At 47.7% G+C, this 12,664-nt stretch overlaps 1 protein-coding gene across 1 annotated transcript in view; it reads left to right on the top strand.

Annotated features, from left to right (window-relative positions):
• Nucleotides 1–565: 565 nt before the first annotated feature.
• LIMK2 (LIM domain kinase 2) overlaps nt 566–12,664 on the top strand; it is a 31,535-nt gene continuing 19,436 nt past the window's right edge. The window contains exons 1-2 of the mRNA XM_086474131.1: nt 566–584; nt 3,204–3,303. Coding sequence (XP_086330257.1) covers nt 569–584; nt 3,204–3,303 — 116 coding nt within the window. The 5' untranslated portion in view covers nt 566–568. The remainder of the gene's footprint in view (nt 585–3,203; nt 3,304–12,664) is intronic.

A 12,664-nucleotide genomic window follows, 5' to 3' on the forward strand; every position in this document is an offset into this window, starting at 1 on the left:
GCTGAGGCGAGGTGCTTGTCCGAGCCCTACCTCGAGGGCGAGGAGTGGAGGAGCCCGTTGCCGGCCCGTGCCGCGGGAAGGGGGAGGGACAGGACTCGCTTCTCCTTCCCCGGGGCATCGGAGACGTTCGCGAGAGGCAGCGGTACCGGGGCAGGCCCCGAGTGGCGGCCGGTGGGGCCGGGCCGGGCCCGGCGCAGGCAGAGGCCCAGCGGCGGACGCTGCCGCGCCTGCTGCCCGCCACGGCACGTGGCGGGAGGGACTGGAGCCGTGGCCGCACTATGATTGGTCCTCGCCGCGGAAGGGGCGGGACAGCCGCCGCAGAGTACCGCGGGGATTGGCCTGTGGTCGTGAGGGGGGCGGAGTGCCGATTGGCCTGCGGCGAGGAAAAGGGCGGGGCGATAAGCTGCCCTCGGGGCGGGGTACGACGCTGAGAGAACAGCTAGGGGAAAAGGGGCGGGGGGGGGGTGCGCGCGCTCCCGCGCCAGGTGCGGAGTGACCTACCGCGCGTTGCGTAGAGGCTGACGTCAGGCGCGGGCGAGCCCCGGGGCGGCGGCGAGGCCGGCGCGGGATGGAGGCGCTGCCAGGTGAGGCGGCCGGGCCGGGCCGGGCCGGGCCGCGCCTCCGGGGGTGCCGGGAGCTGGTGCCGCCTGCCGTGACAGCGGGGCGGACGCGAGGCCGCGGCTCTCCTCCGTCCGGGCGGCCGTTATGCGGGCGCCAGCCCAATTGCGGCGCGGCGGGGCGGCAGGTGCGGGGCTCGAGGGGGGGGCTCGCCCGCAGGGCCGGCGCACCGCCGGCTCCTGGAGCTGCACGCTGGCTCGGCGTTAGCCCGTGTCTCGGGGAACGGGCTAGGAGCCGGCCGGCGGGTCCGGGGCGCCGACGGCCTCCGCTGGTTGGCGGCCACCCGCGTGGCTCGGGGGGGCCGCGCCCGGGCTGCGGGGCAGCGCGCTCCGCGGGGAGGCGCGGAGATGGGGGCGGCTTCCCGGGGCTGCGCCGCGCCTTCCCGCGGCGAGGGCGGCCGGCTGCCGGGCATTGGATCCCCGCAGGCAGCTGCTTGCTGGGGCCGGCTGGCCGCGCCCGGTCCCTGCCCTTGTCCCGCCGAGGCTCGGCCGCCCTCCCGGCCGCGGGGGCTGGCCGGTGCCCGCCGGGGCTGCTGCCGCCGGAGGAGCCGCTGCTTCTCGGCGCTGGCCGCTTCCCTGACATTCCTCCTGTCCTGGGGGACTGGACAGACCTGTGACATGGATTATGTCCGTTTGCTTTTCCTTCACACTGTTTCCTGCTCCTTTTTTTTTTCATTTCCGTCACTTCTCCTGGATATTTAAGCCGTTTTGGGGTGCATATAGGACCATCCATTTCCGTTCGTGAGCTAACCGGCCGTTCCGAGCGCAGTGAAACAGCGGCAGCATCGCAGCTGAAGGCGAGGTGACTGCTGCCTGCAGTTGGGGAGCTAACGGGTGAACCCCTGCGTGATCGTTGTGGAGGAATACCTGTTGCTTTGAGTCAGCTGTGGCGGAGTCACTAGTCTTTAAATTCCTTTAAATAGGATCCGCTGTCTGTATTCACATTGGCATCTTGCGCTCGCGGCACTGGGCAGGAGCTGGAGGCTGCCCGGTTTGCAGGCTTTCTGCGGCCTGTAGGGTGGCCAGGAGAGCGTCGGCCGCCTGCACAGAGGGGCTGGCACGTGTGGCTTTGCCTTTTATTTCCAAGCCTGTTTGATGTGCTGAAAAGCAATTGACTTTATGGCAGAACACGGGTAGTGTCAGCTTTTTTCCAAGTTTTTCCTAATCCTTACTCTGTCGTGCAGATCCGAGGTCAGGTGCAGCTCTCGGTGATCCAGATAGCAGGAGGGTGTAGACGCGTTCTCAGGTGTAGGAGCTGCTGCTTAGCTGGGAACTGAAGTAGCGACTGGCACCAAATGTCACATCAAATGAACCCTGCCTGTGGTCTGCAGGAGACCTCTGGGGTTACTGCTGATCTGCTGGTGAGGGTGGTGCTTGCTTGTGGTTGAGCAACAAGTTTTTTGTCTGGAATAGCTATTTGTGTAAAACGTAAGAGGAGCTCTTCACCTTGGTTATCTTTAAACGTTGTCATTGACCTACACCAGTGGGGTAAAAGCGCATAGAAGGCGGTTGGCTTCTGGTTTGTGTAACTTCAAGGAACTTGAGCTTGATCTCAACTTGCCTGAGCAGCTACCAAGTTTTAACGTTCTTTGGAAAGTGGAAGCCTGTGGTTAGTGGTTTTCCTTCTCTAAGTGCCCTTCTTATGCAACCTTACTGCAAGTAAACTTTTGGTAGCAGGAAGAAACAGGTTTGAGATCTGCCCAGCTATGTGACGCGTTCCTTGTGCCATCCTGTGCTCATCCAGACCCTTGGCTCTCTCTTTAATGTGCCTGTACAGCTGTTTGGATTTTGGGTAGCGTTTATCTGTGTGCCAAATGCTCTTTGTGCCCAAGTTTTCATACCGTTTTTCCTAGCTTGCGTGCATCTAAATAGCTAGCTCTCTCTGGGGTTTTATGGCAGCTCTAGAAGAAACTGTTACTATATTATAACCTTTATAAGTATTTTCTGAAGGGGCAATAGGCCAGTAGCATCAACCCCTCTTGCGAAGTCTGACAGTAGTCTGGTGTTGGCTCTAAGTCTCTACAGGAATATTCATTCAAGTGTGTAATTCCTTCCTGGTAGTCAAGTTGTTCTCTACTGAATAAAGTTTGGCTTTCTTTCTTGCCTTTCCTTTCTTTCACTTCTGGGAAATCCAGTTAATTACACAAATGAGTGCAAACGTTATGGGCTGAGTCAGCAGCATGGGGAAACGGTGGCATGGCTTCCTGGCCTAGCACGGCTCTCTGAGGGAATTCTCACACGAGTCCAATCTGCCTTCCTGCAATCTCTGCTCTGAAGACTAGCACAGCTGTAACGGAGCTGTTTTCTGTGAAAAGTCACGTCGCTTTCTTCTGCAGAACGCGGAGGAGCAGATGGTGCTGCTTTTTTTCTGGAGAAAAAAAAAGTAAAATATGTAAGATATCAGAGCTCGATTTGGGGACTCCGCTCTCTGGGGTTACAGACTGCCTGGTATTGGCTTAACTTGCTGTGTGTGAAGGCTTTCCCGTTGGTGGTATAATTGAAGGTTGTTCTTTACCAGGGATGCAGCAATCCTTGTTTTCTCTGATGTGAAATGGTTGCTGTATGTCGCTTTGTTCCTGCATGCAGGTGAAGAAGTCTGGAGATGTCTCGGATGCGGGGACAGCATTGCTGCGGGTCAGCGCCTCTACAAGACTGTTAATGAAGCGTGGCACATTTCCTGCTTCCGGTAGGTAAAACTTTAGCTCATTAAACTCTCCTTTTGTTGTTCAACGGACTTGGAATCTGGTGGATATTAACAGAGAGTTCTTGGTGGATATATTAACAGGGAGCTCTTGCTGTCAGCTCCGTGCCTGACCTGTTCCTGGGCGTCTCGCGGAGCGGTTGCACGCTCCTGTTTGTGGCTGTACTTCGGCGCCCGCAGTAGCACTTTGGAATTGACTTTCCGTCCCAGTAGCGGTCTGACACGGCCTGGCAAAGTGTTGCCGTGCTGATGCACACGCATACGGGAATAGAGCTGAAGTACAAATGGAAGCTCTGAGGCACTGGTGGTGGCAGGAGCCACGGGTTGCGTATTTGTCTTCAGCTGCATTCCAAAGTAGTGCCCCGGCAGTTTGCATAGCCTGTTGATTTTTCCGTGTGTGGTAGGTACAAGGGAGATACCAGGGTGTTGGGGAAAACTGCTGATCTGGGGGAGGGAGATCTTGCCTTTACTTCCTCTCCTTTTCAGACTGTTAAGACGTACAAACTTATGAAATCTGTTGCAATGTTGCTATCGGCACGGACGAAAAGGAATCTCTGACATGCTTTTCTTCCTGGAGGTAGAAGTAATGCCTCTCGTCGGTGTTTCATGAATACTGGGTCCAGGTTTCATCACATTTCTGAAGGGGCCTATATTTTTGAGAGGGGTTGAGTACCTGCAGCTTCTACTGGCTTCTGTGTTGGCTTGAATCTGGAGAGGCTAATGTTTTAGATGCTGTCAAAGCAAATGGGGGGAATAGGAAGCCAGAAAGTGTGGCTTTGGAGGAATGTTTGCTGTACCAGGATAGGCATCCACTGGTCTGGTTTAAAGAAGCAAGAACCGAAGAAACCCCAACAAAATACCCCAACTTTGTGATTATGGTTATTGATGTATTTAAAAAAAAAAAGATACCATGCCGCCAGAGCAGTGCTAGCTCTGTTGACTTGGAAAGTGCTGTTAGTTACAATCACATGTTGATAATCACAATTACACTTTATATCACTACAAATCCCAGTCTTTTGGATTTCTACTGGTTTGAGTATTTATGTTTAGCTCTATTGAGTCTGCTTGTCTTAATCCTGGTTTTCTGCCTAAAGAACTAGTATCCTGTTGTTGAGCTTCCCGAGATTCTGCCAGTAGCCAAACCCAAAGCTGTGTGTGCTAGTAAGTCTGTCTGTCTTGCCTTTGAATGTATTTCTGTTGTGGGTCTTCATTTGCAAATGTCTTGGTGCTTCTCGGTATTGGGGCTGTTGAGGTGGGTAGCAGCTGAGCTGGGGGTGAATCCTGCCCTTATGACACTTCACAGATAATTTGATATCATAGTTTATGTTGTAAAATGGAAGTTTGGTGGATTTTTTGTTTGTTTGTGTTACACAAGTGAAGATGCCAGCTTTTCTCTGAGATGTGTAGTAACTTTCTGCATTTGCTGATGCGCTCCTCTCGTGCGCTGTGCTTTGGGCTAGCTCTAGCACCCGGCGAAGCTGCCATGCGGAGTGAACAATTGGAACCTGCAGTAAAGGAAGTTGCCCTTCCCTTTTCCCTAGTTCCAGGCTAGGGCTGTACGTGAAAACAAATTTCCAGTTTGCACTCTGTTCCCCCTTTTCTTCTGTTCTCCCTAAGCCGTGCTGAGCAGCAGTCTTGTGCTTGATATCCCAAAGCCAAACTTTAAAAAGCCTTTAAGGGTAAAAGCCTTTGGCATCTGGTAGCTGTGAGTTCCGGCAGCTCTTGTGGAGTGTTTTTTACAGTCTTCCTGTGGATTAGCTGACTCCCTGGCCTGGCACATAATTTCTCTAATGCTGATTGGCACCGCTCCAGGCTCGTTAGCTCTGTTTATTCTTGGTCAGGCTAGGCTGCTGATCATGCTTGGCACTGGCAGTAGCTGACGTACATGCATGTCTCTGAGGATTTAAGTTTTTTGTCACTTCCCTCCTTAAACTGCATGTGCAGGAGCTTTGTCTCTGAAACCTGGTGTGGCTGGAGGGACGAGCAAGTCCCTGTTCGTGTATCTTGGATATTTTAAACTGTTCTTTGGCCAACTGGTCCTTAGGCTTGACTCCGATGGGTTGGATCTGGCTGAGGAAGTGTTTTAGATGCTTCTGTCACGGTATCTGTTGTGAATTAACTCTGAATGTACTTCTGTGCCTCTGAATTCTGTTGAGATAGGATACACTTTCAAAGGCCGTTGCTTTTCACTGATACACAGTTCCACTGGATTTGGAACTTATTTTGCACAGAACTTCAAGCACTACACCAAGAAAGGGAAAAAGAGAAGTGGCAAGGTATCTTTTTCCTAGGCCTGGATCACTTTTACCTAAGGGGGGATTATTGGAAGAGCATTTTTTGACCTAGATCACGCTGTTCTTATTGCTTTCAGTCCAACTTTTTTTTCCATATTACAAAATAGAAGATACTGCTTTGAATTACACCTTTTAATAAAGTATTGATACCTGGTATTTTCATGTCCATTGTTGGTGTTTTGTGTTGTGTTGTTTTTAGTTTTTTCCACAGATAAAGACAAATTAAATTAATGGCAGTTCCCTCTTTCTGTAGAGATATTGCATGTTTGAATTGGAGTAGGAGGGGATGAGAAGACTCAGATATAGCTGCATGGTTTAATCTTAAAAACACGGTATTTGATAAAAATCCAGGTTTGATTATTTGAAAACCATGAATTCAGATCGATCCTGTTGAATGCATCCAGGTGGGAAATGCTTTTGGATCCATACAAAGAAAATTATTGGAAATGCTGGTAGGAATTGCTGCTGTAGGAGGGTGGTTAAGAACTTTTTAGGAAGGAAGACAGCTGAGGTTCAGTTCCTTCCTAACCATGAAATAACAGAGGATGTATATTACTGTGGTCTATAAAATAAATCTAAGTGGCCAAGCAACACAGGCTTGCTGCAGAAATGTTAAACAAAAGCCAAACCCACCACATCAGAGAAAAACTGTTCACAGTGTATCTTCGACAAAAGTTACTGAAGGTGGTGCATTACTGATGATTTTCTAGTTACAGCTTTAAAAATATACTGTTTAGTTTATACCGAAACCAGTTAATTAAAAGCTGAAAATGCATCAGGAGTTTGAAGAGTAGAAAAGCTCATCTTCCTTTTTCTGGAAGAGGAAAGGAAAGCAGAGAAATTTTGTATGAATCTAAAATTTTTCATGAGTAGATCTAAAGCACTGGAGATGATGGTGACCAGAAACTATTAATTCAGTTTGGACAAATATTTCCTTTTTGCTTAATACATCAGATTTTTATGCATATGCAGTGCAGCTTGACTTTGGGAAAAATTACCATGTCTTTCTGTGTCTTTTTTAAAAAAAATATATTATGAAATAGTTTGATGCTAAGTTAATAATATAAACAACTGTATGACTAAAAAGTGTTAGGTTGTGATATCTGACTCATCAGAGATTACATTGTTATATTTAAGTAATTGTAAGCAGTAAATTGACTTTCCAGTAAAAGATAATTGGCTAAAATTAAATGCAGTCTTGAAATCATTAAGAAACTGTTTATACTTGTAAAAAAAAAAAAACCTGAAGTAATAACCCAAAATTTATTTGTTCAAATCACAATAAAAATTGCCTTATTACCTAGAGTTAAATAATTCACCTGACAGACTGTTTAGGGTTCAGGTGCTGGCACTCTTTTTGAATGTCACTCCATTTCAATTTCTGTTAACCTTTACTGGAGCTCGAAACTAAAACAGAAGGAGTGCTGTAACCACCAGAAGGCTGTTTTCTCTAAATGAGTACTTCGAAAAGATGGAAGAGTTTTGGCAGAGTGCAGAATAACTCCTGGCTATGTCTCCTGCTGGTATTCTGCACTGAATTTGAAACAAATTCTCCTTCTGACTGTTTCTCAGTAGTGGAACAAGGTTAAAAGTCGATTCTTCCCAGAATCCCCTGTCACCCGCCTGTTGTGCTCTCTCTGCAGCGTGACAATTGTCCATGGTTGGAAAACAGAACTGGATTAGCTGTCCGTGCATCGAGGGGATGCCCTGAGCTCCAGGCTACTGACCAGAAAGAGAACCACTATTAATTTGCCAACTCTAGTAATTTGATTGTTTTACAAAGATGTGATTTTTCTATACTGAATGGTGTATTTTGTGTGCTATAGAAGTATTTTTTGCTTAGCAAAACTTAGTGAATCACCTTGATTCCTTTTATGTTTGGGGGCAGGGGAAGGCAAGCCAGCCAATCTTGTATTAAGAATGTCTATAGTTGGTTAAACCTGTTTTGGCAGTTCCGGGATACACTAGATGGCTTCCGAGGGTATTTTCCATGTCGGTTTTCTTGGTTCTTAGGATAGCTACAAAATTTCAACTTATGTTTGAAGCAAGTAATTTCTATGGCTTTGGAATGATCAAGAAACTGGTCACCTAATAATCTCCCATCACTGCAGGTTTTCTGTCTCCCAGACCATGTCTGCTAGCACTTAATGATCCTTAGTGTTAGAAGCTTCTGCCTACTACCTTTGGAACTCCACTTTGTTGCAATTTAAATCAATTTCTTCTAGTCACTTCACGATGGGCATGGAAAACGAGATTTTTTCACCCATCTGTTATTCAGGTAACCTTTTCCTGTTTGAAAGCAGCTATCGGGTCTCCCATCAGTCTCTCCTAGACTGAAGAAGCCCTGGACCTAGCTTTTTCTCATAGACTGTATTTTCTAGACGTTGGATCACTTCTGTCCGTTCAAACTGTTCGGCACAGGCCTTCATTTTCCAAAAGCTGATTCCTCTCCCCGGATAACAGGACAAATAGATCTACAGTAAATGAAGATGTAAGCAAAGGTGTGTATTAAGATTAATTTGAAATGTGGGGACGTTTGATGCTTTGAATCTTCCTTTAGCTTTTCAGCTGTGAATACAGTCAGGTTTCTACACAGAACAGCTGAATTTGAGAGCAGGGGAAAGATCAGTAGTAACAAAAGGGAGTTGAATTATGGTAGAAGACGACAAGAATCTCTTCTTTCCTGTCTTCTCCAGTTTCTGGCAGTTACAGAAACCTAATGATAGGGCCTCAGAGGTGAGAGCTCTTCTCCACTAACTCTACAGACTCCTGGGAATGTCTTTGATGGTATCTCCATCAGCATTGACATTCACCACTCACTATCAGATTTAGGGAGAAATAGTTGCTAAATGCCTGTGTTCAAAAGTTTAAAAATCCAAAGAAACAATGAAGCACTTTACAGGTGGAAGCAGCCACATTCCTCGGGGGAGTCTACCAGCTGCAGGACATAGATGAGGACCCTTTATATTTAAGGAAGCCCAGTCTCAGCTTTTTTAGTTTACTTGTGAAGCTGCTTGTCCTTTAGGGCATTGTTATCAGGGCGTTATTATATCAAGGTAATTAGAATTACACAGCCCAGTATGTGGTAGGCTTTCCACATGAGTGAGGCAGGATCCTTCCCTGAGGAATTTACCGGTCTGCAGAGACAAAAGTAGCAAGTTAGGAAGCGAGTGAAGATAAAGAGGTGTCAGTGCCAGTCTTGTTGCCCTATGTGCTGCATTTACAGAGCAGAAGTCACTGCTTCCAAAACCATATATAATCTGTGAAGTTTCAATAGGCTGAATTTGGTTTGCTTCTCAGCCGGCACGTATTCAGGAGGTGTGCAGCCATTAGGCAAGTATGGTGGAGATTAAAATTCTGTCTCCATCCTAATGTTGTGCTTCATGATGTTAGGTACTGAGAAGGCATCACTGTGTTGGTCTGAAGTTCTGCTGCTGCTTAGAAGTAAGATGCAGTGATGGAGACGAGCTTCGCTCCTCTGTTCGTTTGAGTTTGCTCAAGAGCTGTGTGCAAGAGCTTTCACTCAGAGTACATGCATATCAAAACAGTATTAGTTTCAGTAGCTGATGTCAAGAGCTGGCTGTGTCTTTCAACAGCAGCAAAGCACGTGTTATGTGTAAGTGCCTTGGAAATACAATGAGGTGTTGGGATTGTACTGAAGTATTTGGAATGCCTCCAAACTGCACCCATGCTGAAATAAAGACTTGCCGCAGACTCTTCAGGCATCAAGCAGATGCTTCTTCCCCAGCTTATACCAGTCCCACACACACCAAGGTGCCTGTCTGTGCCAGGGTAAATTTGTGTATCTCAGGGCTGGTCGATATGCTGAGCAATACATCTGTCGGCAAGCTTGCTGTTGGACAGCAGGAATCTGTGGTGACGAGGACGTCTGGATGTGCAGCCTAACCCCAGCTGGTTGAAGGTATTGGTCACTGGGATAGCACAACAGCGATGCGATGCATTTCTGTGGGGATAAAACCCTAACGGCTGCGAGTCAGTTTGTAATAAATTTCATGTTACGTCATTGTCGAGGTTTTTCATTTGTTCCTTTTTATTTGCTAGTTAGACTTTTCAGACTTCTTTCTGGCAAAAATTACCGTACAATTCTAAACCATAGCAAGGAAAGCAAAAGCAACCCCCTGTGATGGCTACGTGTTTGCAGTGGAAATGCTGTCAGCATTTGCAAGAGAGAAGATGCTGATATCTGACTTCAGTTGGTGAAAAAGAAATTTGCTTTGGTGCATTTTGGCCTGGCCCCTAGATGGTGCCAGTAAAATGACTGTTTGTGTTCTCAAATAGGTCACAATAATAAAAAAGGCAAGAAGTAACAAGAGAATTCTGCGTAGGAAAAAGTAACTTACTGGCTGCTGCTGGGGCTTGCTGCAGAAGTAAAATAATTTTGATAAGATGTTTCCTGTTTAAATAGACATTTGACTGTGTGTCCTTTGGCTTTAAGGAAGTCTCAAACAAAATCCCTTCCCAGTTGCTTAGCTGTCTGGGTGGTTTTTATTACTTTGAAGTTAGGCTTTATCTGCTGGCTTCATTCACAGACTAGCTGGCTGCTTATCACATCTGTGGATCAAATCTTCAAAGGTTTTGTCTGAAGAGTTGGGATTTATGAGGTCACGTGGAATCCCCCTTGGAGGGAGTTCAGCCCATGGCAGCAGAATTGTGGGGAAAAGCTTTTGTTTGTAGGTGATACTGGGCAGGGGAGGGGCTCTGCGATGCACTGGAGGTATGTCTGTGTTGTGGGGTGGTGCTGATAGCCAGGGAAGCTTTGGATTGTGAGCACTGGCCCATTTTCAGCACGCAACATATAGAGAATGTGGGAGACCAGAGTGCATTCCTAGACACAGACTCACCGTGTTGCTGCTTCCAGTAGAGCTGTGTGAAATGTCAGAAGGAATTAGACCCATGCTGGAACTGACAGCCACGTTGGGCTCTGCAGCACTGGGCTTCACTGCACTTTTACAGCCAGCCTTAGGAACTGCACTGAATGGGTGAAAATGATTTTTTTTTTTTTTTTAATTTTTATTTTTTCACAGAAAGGTGGCTGCTTATTAAGGTAAAAAAAAAAAAAAAAAAAAAAAGGAAAAAAAAAACCACGAAAGGCTGCCTGGCTTTCTGCTTCCTTCAACTGAGTGAGCAGCAGCTGTCAAATCTGCAGCCAAGACTGCCTTGTCCCAGCCCCAAGCGTCCCTTGAACAATATGCCAGCTGAGACGAGCATCTCCAGTAAAAGCACATTTGAGTACTCTTGCCTCTGGAACACAGCATGATTTTCAGGCTGTGTTCAGGCATGCCAGGCTTTGCTGACTGGACAAAAATGGGAGGGCTCGGTGCAGCAGCATATGTTTGTTGCATTTCTGAGTGTCTTGCAAACAGCTTTAGCTGATTAGGCCACTAGAGATCATGCTTGGCTTCAGAGCAAGCAAAATGATATAACTACATGTTCTGCAAGCAGGAGAGAGTACTCGTCTGTGCTGTTTTATACCTCTCAGCTTCCGTTCAGGAGATGAAGATTAGGTTAAATGATTGCAATGATCTCTTGTTAAAGCAGTGTGGGAAAGAAAGGTATTTTTCCTTGAAGCACACTGTTTGTACTCTGCAAGGAGGTTGCTCACAGATTGTAGGTCCTGTGAAGGTAGTATAACCCCCCCCTCACTGTGAGGGATTTAGGAAGGTATGTAGTAAACGTTTATTTGGTGTGTTTGGAGATGTGGGTGGTTGTCTTTGTCAGACTCTGCCTTCCTTGACTTCTCCATCAGAATGTGCCACTGCTACAAAGAGTAGTTTCACGTTTGTGCACTTGGCTCTCACTTTGGCAAAAGCTGCTATCTTTCAGCACTTACTAACGCAGCCCCTCTTTTGGATCAAAGCTCCACCCCTCGTGAAGAAGTAGAGCTTATTCAGCCGCTGTAGCCACACACTGTCCTCCTGCAATGACTCCTCCTCCCCTCCCACCCTTGGGTGGAACCAGAGAAGGGAAAACTTGACAATAGTTAGCAGGCAGCAGAGCTCGCAAGAACTGTTGCAGAAGCATGTTCAACTAGCCTGGTTAGCAGTTATTCTATCCTTCCCGAGGGTGCCACTGCTGCTGAGTGTCGGAGAAGATGGTTATAGCCATGGGAGCCAGGAAAAATCTGAAAAGGAATGAGCAGCCGAGAGACCTGGCACTCCTTGGGCAGCTTCAGAGAGAGGTGAAGTATCTGAATCAGCGCAAGACTAAATGAGCACTGGCTGCTGCCATGTTGGCAGAACAGAGCTGTTCAGAGGCAGTCGGACAAGTTTGTGGCTGAGCCGGTTTATCGAGTGTTGAAGATGGGAAGTTACTTGTCTGCCCCAGCTTACTTCGCTCCCAAGGAGCCCTTTCGGTAAGTCTTGCGCAGGATTAGCAGTGGACCTTCCAAGTGTCGTTTTCCCCCTGTAATGCTCTCCTGAGCAGCTGGCATGCGAGGCGTGAAGAATGAGATCCCGTGCTTGTGTGCAGGGAACAGCCAGCCTCAAACTGGGATCCTGTCTCACTTTGAGGAGGTGATGGGGGGCAGAGTCCCATTACCAGCCCCTTCGCAGCTCTCTGGTATGAGGGAACAGCACCTGTGTCCTGAGGCGGTATCCGCGGAGCCCGGACAAGCAGGCTCCCTTTCAGAGCAACACTGCATTTGCCACTTTACCCCATGTCCCTGTGCTTTGCTCTCCTGCCAGAGGAATGAGGTGACTATGGCTGCTGCTGCTGCTGCTGTCTCTTCCAAAGCTACTTGTGCTTGGCCACAGTGCAGGGTGAGGTGAGGTGCTGCTGTTGCGAGTTCAAGAAGGTGATGTAATCTGCAGTGAGGCAGTGCATAATCTGGTTTGAGAAAAGAAATCAAGTACTTTGCAGGAAACTAGGGACAAGCAGCACACCTGCCTTACGTGGAAAGGATTCTTCTCCTGTGATATTTTGGTTTATATGAACAACCATTCCTTGTCCAGTTGAACAAATGAGGCTTGAGAAAGGTGATAGCTACAGAATAAGGCTTTGATTGCGTTACCACTCCATAGCGAAAACTGTTA

The sequence above is a fragment of the Leptosomus discolor genome, chromosome 16 (assembly GCF_034619465.1).
Source record: "Leptosomus discolor isolate bLepDis1 chromosome 16, bLepDis1.hap2, whole genome shotgun sequence".
Taxonomy (NCBI): domain Eukaryota; kingdom Metazoa; phylum Chordata; class Aves; order Leptosomiformes; family Leptosomidae; genus Leptosomus; species Leptosomus discolor.